Raw genomic sequence first — 12,878 nt, 5'->3', positions numbered from 1 at the left:
CTGGCACAGGGTGATAGGCGGTGATGGTGCTGGCTGAGGCTGGCACAGGGTGATAGGTGGTGAGGAACAGGTAAGGGTGCTGGCTGAGGCTGGCACAGGGTAATAGGTGGTGAGAGACAGGTAAGGGTGCTGGCTGAGGCTGGCATAGGGTGATAGGTGGTAAGGGACAGGTGAGGGTGCTAGCTGAGGCTGGCACAGGGTGATAGGTGGTGAGGGACAGGTGAGGGTGCTGGCTGAGGCTGGCACAGGGTGATAGGTGGTGAGGGTGCTAGCTGAGGCTGGCACAGGGTGATAGGTGGTGGACAGGTGAGGGTGCTGGCTGAGGCTGCATAGGGTGATAGGTGGTGAGGGACAGGTGAGGGTGCTGGGTGAGGCTGGCATAGGGTGATAGGTGGTCAGGGTGCTGGCTGAGGCTGACACAGGGTGATAGGTGGTGAGGGTGCTGGCTGAGGCTGGCATAGGGTGATAGGTGGTGAGGGAGCTAGCTGAGGCTGGCACAAGGTGATAGGTGATAGGTGGTGAGGGTGCTGGTTGAGGCTGGCACAGGGTGATAGGTGGTGAGGGTGCTGGCTGAGGCTGGCACAGGGTGATAGGTGGTGAGGGTGCTGGGTGAGGCTGGCACGGTGATAGGTGGTGAGGGTGCTGGCTGAGGCTGGCACAGGGTGATAGGTGGTGAGGGACAGGTAAGGGTGCTAGCTGAGGCATCCTGTGACAAAAAATAAAATCTTCTATGAACTCACCATACTCCTAACAGAATACCTTGGGGTGTCTTCTTTCTAAAATGGGTCATTTGTGGGGTTCCTATTCTGCCCTGGCATTTTAGGGGCCCTAAACCGTGAGGAGTAGTCTTGAAACCAAATGTCGCAAAATGACCTGTGAAATACTAAAGGTACTCATTGGACTTTGGGCCCCTTAGCGTACTTAGGGTGTAAAAAAGTGCCACACATGTGGTACCACCGTACTCAGGAGAAGTAGTATAATGTGTTTTGGGGTGTATTTTTACACATACCCATGCTAAGTGGGAGAAATATCTCTGTAAATGACAATTGTTTGATGTTTTTTACACACAATTGTCCATTTACAGCGGTATTTCTCCCACCCAGCATGGGTATGTGTAAAAAATACACCCCAAAACACATTGTACTACTTCTCCCGAGTACGGCGATACCACGTGTGGCACTTTTTTGCACCCTAACTGCGCTAAGGGGCCCAAAGTCCAATGAGTACCTTTAGGATTTCACAGGTCATTTTTGTGCAAAAAAGTGCCGCACATGTGCTATCGCCGTACTCTCTATCTCTGTAAATGGACAATTGTGTGTAAAAAAAAAATAAAAAAAAAATTGTCATTTACAGAGATTTCTCCCACCCAGCATGGGTATGTGTAAAAATACACCCCAAAACACATTATACTACTTCTCCTGAGTACAGCAATACCACATGTGTGGCACTTTTTTGCAGCCTAACTGCGCTAAGGGCCCAAAGCCCATGAGCACCTTTAGGCTTTACAGGGTGCTTAGGCACCCCCTAAAATGCCAGGACAGTAAACACACCCCACAAATGACCCCATTTTGGAAAGTAGACCCTTCATGGTATTCAGAGAGGAGCATGGTGAGTCCGTGGCAGATTTCATTTTTTTTTTTTTTTTTTGTCGCAAGTTAGAAGAAATGAAAACTTATTTTTTTTTTTTTGTCACAAAGTGTCATTTTCCGCTAACTTGTGACAAAAAATAAAATCTTCTGTGAACTCACCATGCCTCTCAGTGAATACCTTGGGATGTCTTCTTTCCAAAATGGGGTCATTTGGGGGTTATTTATACTATCCTGGAATTTTAGCGCCTCATGAAACATGACGGGGTCAGAAAAGTCAGAGATGCTTCAAAATAGGAAAATTCACTTTTGGCACCATAGTTTGTAAACGCTATAACTTTTACCCAAACCAATAAATATACACTGAATGGATTTTTTTTTTTTATCAAAGACATGTAGCACAATAAATTTGGACAAAAATGTATACAGAAATTTTACTTTATTTGATAAATGTCAGCACAAAGTAAAAAAAAATCATTTTTCTGACAAAATTCATGTCTTTTTGATGAATATAATAAAAACTAAAACTCGCAGCAGCAATCAAATAGCACCAAAAGAAAGCTGTATTAGTGACAAGAAAAGGGGGTAAAATTAATTTAGGTGGTAGGTTGTATGACCGAGCAATAAACCGTGAAAGCTGCAGTGGTCTGAATGGAGAAAAAGGCTCTGGTCCTTAAGGGCTCGTTTCCACTAGGGCGAATCCGCATGCGGGCACTGCATGCGGATTCGCATAGTTAATGTTAGTGGATGGGGCTGTTTCCACCTGTGCGGCGTGCAGGAGCGATTTGGCGGCGGGCCAAATCTGCACGGCGGGACCCACAGTTTTCGCCTGCGTCGGGAATCCGTGCGAATCGCCGCTAATGTATTTAATAGTAAAAACGCATGCGTTTGTTACATGCGTTTTTACCCGCAATTTCGCGTGCGATTTCGCACCCTTCTCAATGTTATTTTGCCCTGGCAGTGTCATGGTTAATTTCGCATGGCACCCTGCCATGCGAAATCGCGGGTAAAACGCATGCGGAAACGCACCCGCATGCGTTTTTACAAGCGTCGGAATGCCGGCGAAATCGCGTCGCACTAGTGGAAACGGGCCCTAAGAGGCGAAAAGACTGTGGTCCTCAAGTGGTTAAAGAGGAGCTGTCAGCCATACTATCTCAGGAAAAAAATATAGTAAATACTTGCTCTACTTACATAACACATGTATTGTACTGTCAATGTTATGATTCCTGTGAATTTTTTAAAGGAAAAGTAGAGAATCCTATTCTAGACAGTTTCCATATTTACTGTGGCTATTTTGAAGTCAGTCGTGATGTAAAATCCGCCCGTAGGCCCGGTTCACACTTGCAGTTTTGCAAAAACCGCACCGGATGTCCGGACCGCACCGGAGCCGGATCGGACCTGAACCGTACGGTTCCTGTCCGGATCCGGTCCGGTTGCATACGGTTTCCGTGCGGTATGAACACGGTTGCGGTCCGGATCCGGATTCTTAAAGAGATAACAACCTGTATAAAAACAAAAAAAAATGTTGGGGTCTGGGAGGTCAGCAGAAGGGGGACCTGTGGAATCAGGCCCTCCGCTGTTTAGCACTCACCTCCACCTCCAAAAATGCTGCCAACATCTCCAGCTCGTGCTGCTCCACTCCAAAATGGTTGCCCATGTGTCCCCGATACAATATCGCCGCAACAATCCTCATAGGAAGTGGGGTAGAACATCCGGATTTTTTGCCAGTGTGTTGTGCGCTCTCCGGTTCTCATTGGTTTCCATTGGCCGGATGGTGCAGTCCGGCTCCGCCCCGGATACGGCTGCCGGAGGAGCCGGACCAAAAAATAGCGCATGTTGGAACGGACACCGGAGTCCGGATCCGGTCCGGCTCCGGTCCGGACGAAACGGACACATGTGAACCCTGGCATAGACTTACATTGCTATGCCGTGCGTCCGTTTCGTCCGGCCAGCATGCGGTGCGGCTCCGGCACGGCTATTCCGGATAGCCACCGCTAATGTGAACCGGGCCTTAGTCTCCTCTGCCCGATTTGCCTGCCCTTCACTATAGAAAGTGCATTGTTTCAGCCTGAGAAATTTTGGCCAATCAAGAGAGGAACAGAGGTGTGGTAGGGGAATACAGGAGGGCAAGAGGTTTCAGCCAATCAGGCTGCATTAGTTAAAGCCAATGGGTACCGCTGTAAAAATAAAAAAAGTCAGATACTCACCTAAGGAGAGGGAAGGCTCGGTCCTAATGAGCATTCCCTCTCCTCTCCTGGTGCCATCGGTGCTGCGCTGGCTCCCCTGTTTGCGTCCAGCGCCGCAGGGACTTCGGAGGTCTTCGGGAGCACTCGGGCCTCTGAAGACGGGCCGCTCCATACTACGCACGCGCGATTGCGACATAGAGGGCACTCGCGCATGCGTAGTATGGAGCGCCCCGTCTTCGGGAGCCCGAGTGCTCCCGAAGGTTTCTGAAACTTCCCTTCGGCGGCGGAAGTGGCAGTATTTGACCGAACTGGTCGAATACTGCTACGGGGGATCCTGCGCGGGACTGGGCACCAGGAGAGGGAAGGCTCATTAGCCTTCCCTCTCCTTAGGTGAGTAATTGACTTTTTTTATTTTTAAAGTGGTACACATTCACTTCAAGTTTAAGGGGAAGTAGAGAAGCAAAAAAAAAAGACAACCCAGCATGCCCTGCAACTTCTCTTTTGTGTACCAAATTTTCTGTGTACCAAATAAGTCATGTAAACCGGGGAATGATAATTTTATCAACAAGAAAAGTAATAGTGATTTTAACTTTTGGATTGCCTGATTAGCATCCTTATTACTTGTTTACCAGATAAAAATAAATAATTGATTTTTTATTTTATGCCCAAAAGTTACTCTTTAACCATTTCAGCTCGCGGGGATTTTTCACCTTATGCTTTAGAGCAATTTTCACCTCCCATTCATTCGCTAATAACTTTATCACTACTAAACACAATTTATTGATCTATATCTTGTTTTTTTCTGACACTAATTAGGCTTTCTTTGGGTGGTACATTTTGCTAAGAATTATTTGTTTATAAATGCATTTTAACAGGATTAATAAGAAAAAAAAAATGGAAAAAAATTCATTATTTCTCAGTTTTCGTCCATTATTGCTTTAACCTGCCTGGCGTTCTATTAACCACTTGAGGACCTAGGGCTTTCTACCCCTTAAGGACCGGCCACTTTTTTTCCATTCAGACCACTGCAGCTTTCACGGTTTATTGCTCGCTCATACAACCTACCACCTAAATGAATTTTGGCTCCTTTTCTTGTCACTAATAAAGCTTTCTTTTGGTGCTATTTGATTGCTCCTGCGATTTTTACTTTTTATTATATTCATCAAAAAAGACATGAATTTTGGCAAAAAAATGATTTTTTTTTAACTTTCTGTGCTGACATTTTTCAAATAAAGTAAAATTTCTGTATACATGCAGCGCGAAAAATGTGGACAAACATGTTTTTGATAAAAAAAAACCCATTCAGTGTATATTTATTGGTTTGGGTAAAAGTTATAGCGTTTACAAACTATGGTGCAAAAAGTGAATTTTCTCATTTTCAAGCATCTATGACTTTTCTGACCCCTGTCATGTTTCATGAGGGGCTAGAATTCCAGGATAGTATAAATACCCCCCAAATGACCCCATTTTGGAAAGAAGACATCCCAAAGTATTCACTGAGAGGCATAGTGAGTTCATAGAAGATATTATTTTTGTCACAAGTAAGCGGAAAATGACACTTTGTGAGGGGGAAAAAAAAAAAAAAAGTTTCCATTTCTTCTAACTTGCGACAAAAAAAATGAAATCTGCCACGGACTCACCATGCCCCTCTCTGAATACCTTGAAGGGTCTACTTTCCAAAATGGGGTCATTTGTGGGGTGTGTTTACTGTCCTGACATTTTGGGGGGTGCTAAATTGTAAGCACCCCTGTAAAGCCTAAAGGTGCTCATTGGACTTTGGACCCCTTAGCGCAGTTAGGCTGCAAAAAAGTGCCACACATGTGGTATTGCCGTACTCAGGAGAAGTAGTATAATGTGTTTTGGGGTGTATTTTTACACATACCCATGCTGGGTGGGAGAAATATCTCTGTAAATGACAATTTGTTAATTTTTTTTACACACAATTGTCCATTTACAGAGAGATTTCTCCCACTCAGCATGGGTATGTGTAAAAATACACCCCAAAACACATTATACTACTTCTCCTGAGTACGGTGGTACCACATGTGTGGCACTTTTTTACACCCTAAGTACGCTAAGGGGCCCAAAGTCCAATGAGTACCTTTAGGATTTCACAGGTCATTTTGAGAAATTTCGTTTCAAGACTATTCCTCACGGTTTAGGGCCCCTAAAATGCCAGGGCAGTATAGGAACCCCACAAATGACCCCATTTTAGAAAGAAGACACCCCAAGGTATTCCGTTAGTAGTATGGTGAGTTCATAGAAGATTTTATTTTTTGTCAAAAGTTAGCGGAAAATGACACTTTGTGAAAAAACACAATTAAAATCAATTTCCGCTAACTTGTGACAAAAAATAAAATCTTCTATGAACTCACCGTACTGCTAACGGAATACCTTGGGGTGTCTTCTTTCTAAAATGGGGTCATTTGTGGGGTTCCTATTCTGCCCTGGCATTTTAGGGGCCCTAAACCGTGAGGAGTAGTCTTGAAACGAAATTTCTCAAAATGACCTGTGAAATCCTAAAGGTACTCATTGGACTTTGGGCCCCTTAGCGTACTTAGGGTGTAAAAAAGTGCCACACATGTGGTACCACCGTACTCAGGAGAAGTAGTATAATGTGTTTTGGGGTGTATTTTTACACATACCCATGCTAAGTGGGAGAAATATCTCTGTAAATGACAATTGTTTGATGTTTTTTACACACAATTGTCCATTTACAGCGGTATTTCTCCCACCCAGCATGGGTATGTGTAAAAATACACCCCAAAACACATTGTACTACTTCTCCCGAGTACGGCGATACCACGTGTGGCACTTTTTTGCACCCTAACTGCGCTAAGGGGCCCAAAGTCCAATGAGTACCTTTAGGATTTCACAGGTCATTTTTGTTTCAAGACTACTCCTCATGGTTTAGGGCCCCTAAAATGCCAGGGCAGTATAGGAACCCCACTAATGACCCCATTTTAGAAAGAAGACACCCCAAGGTATTCCGTTAGGAGTATGGTGAGTTCATAGAAGTTTTTATTTTTTTGTCACAAGTTAGCGGAAATTGATATTAATTGTTTTTTTTCACAAAGTGTCATTTTCCGCTAACTTGGGACAAAAAATAAAATCTTCTATGAACTCACCATACTCCTAACGGAATACCTTTGGGTGTCTTCTTTCTAGAATGGGGTCATTTGTGGGGTTCCTATACTGCCCTGGCATTTTAGGGGCCCTAAACCGTGAGGAGTAGTCTTAAAACCAAATGTTGCAAAATGACCTGTGAAATCCTAAAGGTACTCATTGGACTTTGGGCCCCTTAGCGTACTTAGGGTGTAAAAAAAGTGCCACACATGTGGTACCACCGTACTCAGGAGAAGTAGTAGAATGTGTTTTGGGGTGTATTTTTACACATACCCATGCTAAGTGGGAGAAATATCGGTGTAAATGACAATTGTTTGATGTTTTTTACACACAATTGTCCATTTACATAGAAATTTCTCCCACCCAGCATGGGTATGTGTAAAAATACACCCCAAAACACATTATACTACTTTTCCTGAGTACGGCGGTACCACATGTGTGACACTTTTTTGCAGCCTAGGTGCGCTAAAGGGCCCAACGTCCTATTCACAGGTCATTTTGAGGCATTTGTTTTCTAGACTACTCCTCGCGGTTTAGGGCCCCTAAAATGCCAGGGCAGTATAGGAACCCCACAAGTGACCCCATTTTAGAAAGAAGACACCCAAAGGTATTCCGTTAGGTGTATGGCGAGTTCATAGAAGATTTTATTTTTTGTCACAAGTTGGTGAAAAAATGACACTTTGTGAAAAAAACCCAATAAAAATCAATTTCCGCTAACTTTTGACAGAAAATAAAATCTTCTATGAACTCGTCATACACCTAACAGAATACCTTGGGGTGTCTTTTTTTCTAAAATGGGGTCACTTGTGGGGTTCCTATACCGCTCTGGCATTTTACGGGCCCAAAACCGTGAGTAGTCTGGAAACCAAATGTCTCAAAATGACTGTTCAGGGGTATAAGCATCTGCAAATTTTGATGACAGGTGATCTATGAGGGGGCGAATTTTGTGGAACCGGTCATAAGCAGGGTGGCCTTTTAGATGACAGGTTGTATTGGGCCTGATCTGATGGATAGGAGTGCTAGGGGGGTGACAGGAGGTGATTGATGGGTGTCTCAGGGGGTGGTTAGAGGGGAAAATAGATCTAATCAATGCACTGGGGAGGTGATCGGAAGGGGGTCTGAGGGGGATCTGAGGGTTTGGCCGAGTGATCAGGAGCCCACACGGGGCAAATTGGGGCCTGATCTGATGGGTAGGTGTGCTAGGGGGTGACAGGAGGTGATTGATGGGTGTCTCAAGGTGTGATTAGAGGGGGGAATAGATGCAAGCAATGCACTGGCGAGGTGATCAGGGCTGGGGTCTGAGAGCATTCTGAGGGTGTGGGCGGGTGATTGAGTGCCCTAGGGGCAGATAGGGGTCTAATCTGATAGGTAGCAGTGACAGGGGTTGATTGATGGGTAATTAGTGGGTGTTTAGGGTAGAGAACAGATGTAAACACTGCACTTGGGAGGTGATCGGACGTCGGATCTGCGGGCGATCTATTGGTGTGGGTGGGTGATCAGATTGCCCGCAAGGGGCAGGTTAGGGGCTGATTGATGGGTGGCAGTGACAGGGGGTGATTATGGGTGGCAGTGACAGGGGGTGATTGATGGGTGGCAGTGACAGGGGGTGATTGATGGGTGGCAGTGACAGGGGGTGATTGATGGGTGATTGACAGGTGATTGACAGGTAATCAGTGGGTTATTACAGGGGAGAACAGATGTAAATATTGCACTGGCGAATTGATAAGGGGGGTCTGAGGGCAATCTGAGCGTGTAAGCGGGTGATTGGGTGCCCGCAAGGGGCAGATTAGGGTCTGATCTGATGGGTAACAGTGACAGGTGGTGATAGGGGGTGATTGATGGGTAATTAGTGGGTGTTTAGAGGAGAGAATAGATGTAAACGCTGCGCTTGGGTGGTGATCTGATGTCGGATCTGCGGGCGATCTATTGGTGTGGGTGGGTGATCAGATTGCCCGCAAGGGGCAAGTTAGGGGCTGATTGATGGGTGGCAGTGCCAGGGGGTGATTGATGGGTGATTGACAGGTGATTGACAGGTGATCAGGGGGGATAGATGCATACAGTACATGGGGTGGGGGGGTCTGGGGAGAATCTGAGGGGTGGGGGGGTGATCAGGAGGGGGCAGGGGGGGGGGGATAAAAAAAATAGCGTTGACAGATAGTGACAGGGAGTGATTGATGGGTGATTAGGGGGGTGATTGGGTGCAAACAGGGGTCTGGGGGGTGGGCAGGGGGGGGTCTGATGGGTGCTGTGGGCGATCTGGGGCAGGGGGGGGGAAATCAGTGTGCTTGGTGCAGACTAGGGTGGCTGCAGCCTGCCCTGGTGGTCCCTTGGACACTGGGACCACCAGGGCAGGAGGCAGCCTGTATAATACACTTTGTAAACATTACAAAGTGTATTATACACTTTGTATGCGGCGATCGTCGGGTTAACATCCCGCCGGCGCTTCCGTATGGCCGGCGGGATGTTGCGGCGGGTGAGCGGCGCCAGGCGGAGGCGGAGGATCGCGTCACTGATGACGCGATCACTCCGCCCATGCCCCTACAAGGACCGCCGCCAATTGTCAATACGGCGGTCCTTGCGGGGTCCACTTCCCGGCCGCCAATTGTATATACGGCGGTCGGGAAGTGGTTAATATCGCCAGGCTGGCGACCGGACGTTTTTTTTTCTTTTTAATAAAAAAAAAACTATTTCATGCAGCCAACTGAAAGTTGCATTAAAGCCCACTAGAGGGCGCTCCTAATGCGATCAGAAGTAACGAGAAGGGCCGTGATGAGCGGCCCTTCTTGTTTTGCTTTCCTCGAGCGGAGTGACGTCAGCCGACGTCCTGACGTCAGCCGCTCCGATTCAGCCCTTAGTGCTGGCCGGAACTGTTTGTAGTCCGGCTGGGCTCGGGCGGCTGGGGGGGGACGCTCTTTAGCCGCTGCACGCGGCGCATCGCCGCGGTGCGGCGGCAATCAGGTAGCACACGCGGCTGGCAAAGTGCCGGCTGCGTGTGCTCCTTTTTATTTTGTGAAAATCGTCCCAGCAGGGCCTGAGCGGCACCCTCCGGCGTCTCTGGACGAGCTCAGCTCATCCAGAACGCTAAGGAGGTTAAAATAATCCACGCTACCATAATTAAAACCTATGTATTTTATTTGCCCGTTTGTCTCGGTTATAACACCATTTAAAATATTGTCCCTATCACAATGTATGGCGTCAATATTTTATTTGGAAATAAAGGTGCATTTTTCCCATTTGGCATCCATCACTGTTTACAAGCTTATAATTTAAAAAATGTTTGTAGTATACCCCCTTCAAATTCATATTTAAAAAGTTCAGACCCTTAGGTAACTATTTGTTGTTTTTTTTGTTTTGTTTTTTAATTGTAATTTTTTTTTCCCCATTAAAATTTTTTATTTGGGTAATATTTTGGTGTGGGAAATAAACAGTTACTTTTTAATGTTATTATATGTGTCAATTGTAATGTAGAAAAATATGTAGATGTAGTTTTACTATTTGGCCACAAGATGGCCACCTTGAGTTTTTTCCTTACTCCTTGTGCTTCTCGCTAACCGGAAGCACAAGGGGGACAAGGGAAATTTTTTTTGCAGAAAGACTGAAGCCTCTAGTTAGAGCGCTTCGGTTTTTCTGCTGGGGACACGGATCGGTGATCGGGAACCATGTTCCCGTTCACTGATCCCAGGGCTACCGGGGGACAGCACGGGGGCGCGCCCGCACGCCAAAGTGAGCCAGCAGAGCAGCCGCCCAGACGCAAGGATCACGTCCGGGCGGCAGAAATGGTTAAGGTACGTACACACGTCCTAATTTGTCGCCCGTGTGAACGACAAGATGGACATGTGTACGCGCAGTCGAGCGACTTATAACAGCCAGTTTGCCCGATCTATTTAGCAGATCAGTTGAACCAACTGTCGTTTAGTTGACTGTCAGGTCCCTACGTCTGTACAAACGACTCCAAGTCGTTTGTCCAACTAATAGATGTTCAAACATACAGTCGTTTGATCAGTCGTTTAATGTAGTCCATTGTTCTATCCAAGTTGGTTCAACGACATGTAAATTAGGATATCCGCCGCTTTGTTGGTCAGGGTGTACAGGACGTTTGAGTGACTTGTTGTTTTGCACTTCGTCGTTTAAACGACAATCAAGCGTAAAGTTGGACGTGTGTAGGCACCTTTAGGGCTCGTTCCCACTATCGCGAATCTGCATGCGTCCAACGCATGCAGATCCGCACATGTAATGCAAGTGGATGGGCCTGTTTCCACTGTAGCGTTGTTGAGGTGCGTTTTTTTCAGCGTGAAAAAAACGCACAAAAGAGCCAACGATTTCGCCTGCGTCGGGAATCCGTGCGAATCGCCGCTAATGTATTTAATAGTAAAAACGCATGCGTTTGTTACATGCGTTTTTACCCGCGATTTCGCGTGCGATTTCGCACCTTTTCAATTTTATTTAGCCCCGGCAGTGTCATGGTTAATTTCGCATGGCACCCTGCCATGTGAAATCGCATGCGAAATCGCGGGTAAAAACGCATGCGGAAACTCATCCGCATGCGTTTTTACAAGCGTCGGAATGCGGCCGAAATCGCGTCGCAACAGTGGGAACGAGCCCTTACTGTTTCAAGACTAATTATGTTTTTTTTTTTAATTATTTTACCTGCAGGGAAATGTGCCACTGAAGGATCTTAATGCTCGACCCATGGAAGTGTTCATGTGCAGTGTGCTCAAGAGGCAAGGCTATGGCGAAGGCTTCCGTTGGCTTTCACAATACATTGACTGAAACTTTATCCTTTCCAACTCCTCCCTTTTGGATTGACAAAACAACAACAAAACAGATTATACAGAGTTCAACTCCTCCGGACTTGATCCAGATGGACTTCTCTCTCATTGTGGGGCAGGCTCACATAGGCAGTGATTAACACATGCAGCAACCAGGAGTCTTGTGGGACATCCCCATCAAGAGTTAATTTCCATGGAAATCAATTCTATTTTTTAAAGAAAGTGTCAACGTTTAACAGTGTCCCCTTCTCCTTTTATTTCTTTCATTTTTTTTTTTTATCAGCTTGTTTTGTCCGGAGTTTATATTAGGCTTTTTTTTTAACTATTTAATGGTATTTACATATATCACTAAATACTGATCCACACATTATGACATTAGAAGTCCACAATAAACATAGTTTTGGGCTGGCCTGCTCTGTAACGATGATTTTGCTATGGAAACATAGCTGATGTGTTAATGGGGATGATTTTTGCCTTGTTGGGATTTGGCATTTCGTGCTTCTCTTGCTTTTTCACCTTGAAGTGGAAGTAGCAAGAGTAGTATTTGCCCAATCAGACCCAGTTTAAATGTTGCTATGTATCTGCTCAACACTATCCTTCACCTGTCAGAAATCAAAGCTTGGTAGGAGAAGGGTACATTTTTGAGCTTTTACAACACCGCAAAGAGATTGGCTGCTTTGTGCTACTGCAACCAATTAGGTGTCCTCACTCAGCAGGTAGATGTGTTGTCAAACTCATGGAAGCTGATCACTTAATGCTGGTTGTTATTGCATTGTGATTACTGCATGATTGCCCTGTGTGCCATTTGTTAAATTAAACTTTCACTTTAAAGTGGTGAAGGGCTCTCTGGGCAGTAAAGTATATTTCTGTGTGCACTCCTTTTTTTTGGAACAGAGTGTATCAGAAATCATTAGTACATTAAAACACAAAGAATATGACGAGACTCAATTTATTTCATATTTTCCTAATTTACTCGTATAGTCGGTTTTAAAAAACCACTGGATTCTGCAGTCCCATTTGCAACTATCTAGAATTTGCAATAAAGTATGTAATATTTTGTGGAGTAGTTTTTAATACCTTTCTTGTGGTGACTTGATTTGTTTGAAGGTCTATAACACTAAAGGCATATTGAATGTAGACAGTAACGTTAGACAAGTCAATGGAACTGGTGGTCCAGTGTTACAAAATGTCCTGCCAGTTCTTGATTATAA

At 45.5% G+C, this 12,878-nt stretch overlaps 1 protein-coding gene across 1 annotated transcript in view; it reads left to right on the top strand.

Moving 5' to 3' along the window:
• LOC137535924 (small COPII coat GTPase SAR1A-like) overlaps window positions 1-12,605 on the top strand; it is a 41,987-nt gene extending 29,382 nt beyond the window's left edge. Inside the window, exon 7 of the mRNA XM_068257813.1 lies at window positions 11,552-12,605. Coding sequence (XP_068113914.1) covers window positions 11,552-11,668 — 117 coding nt within the window. The 3' untranslated portion in view covers window positions 11,669-12,605. The remainder of the gene's footprint in view (window positions 1-11,551) is intronic.
• The last annotated feature ends 273 nt before the right edge of the window (window positions 12,606-12,878 follow it).

The sequence above is a fragment of the Hyperolius riggenbachi genome, chromosome 10 (assembly GCF_040937935.1).
Source record: "Hyperolius riggenbachi isolate aHypRig1 chromosome 10, aHypRig1.pri, whole genome shotgun sequence".
Classification (NCBI taxonomy): Eukaryota; Metazoa; Chordata; class Amphibia; order Anura; family Hyperoliidae; genus Hyperolius; species Hyperolius riggenbachi.
This window is presented reverse-complemented; position numbering and strand designations above follow the sequence as displayed.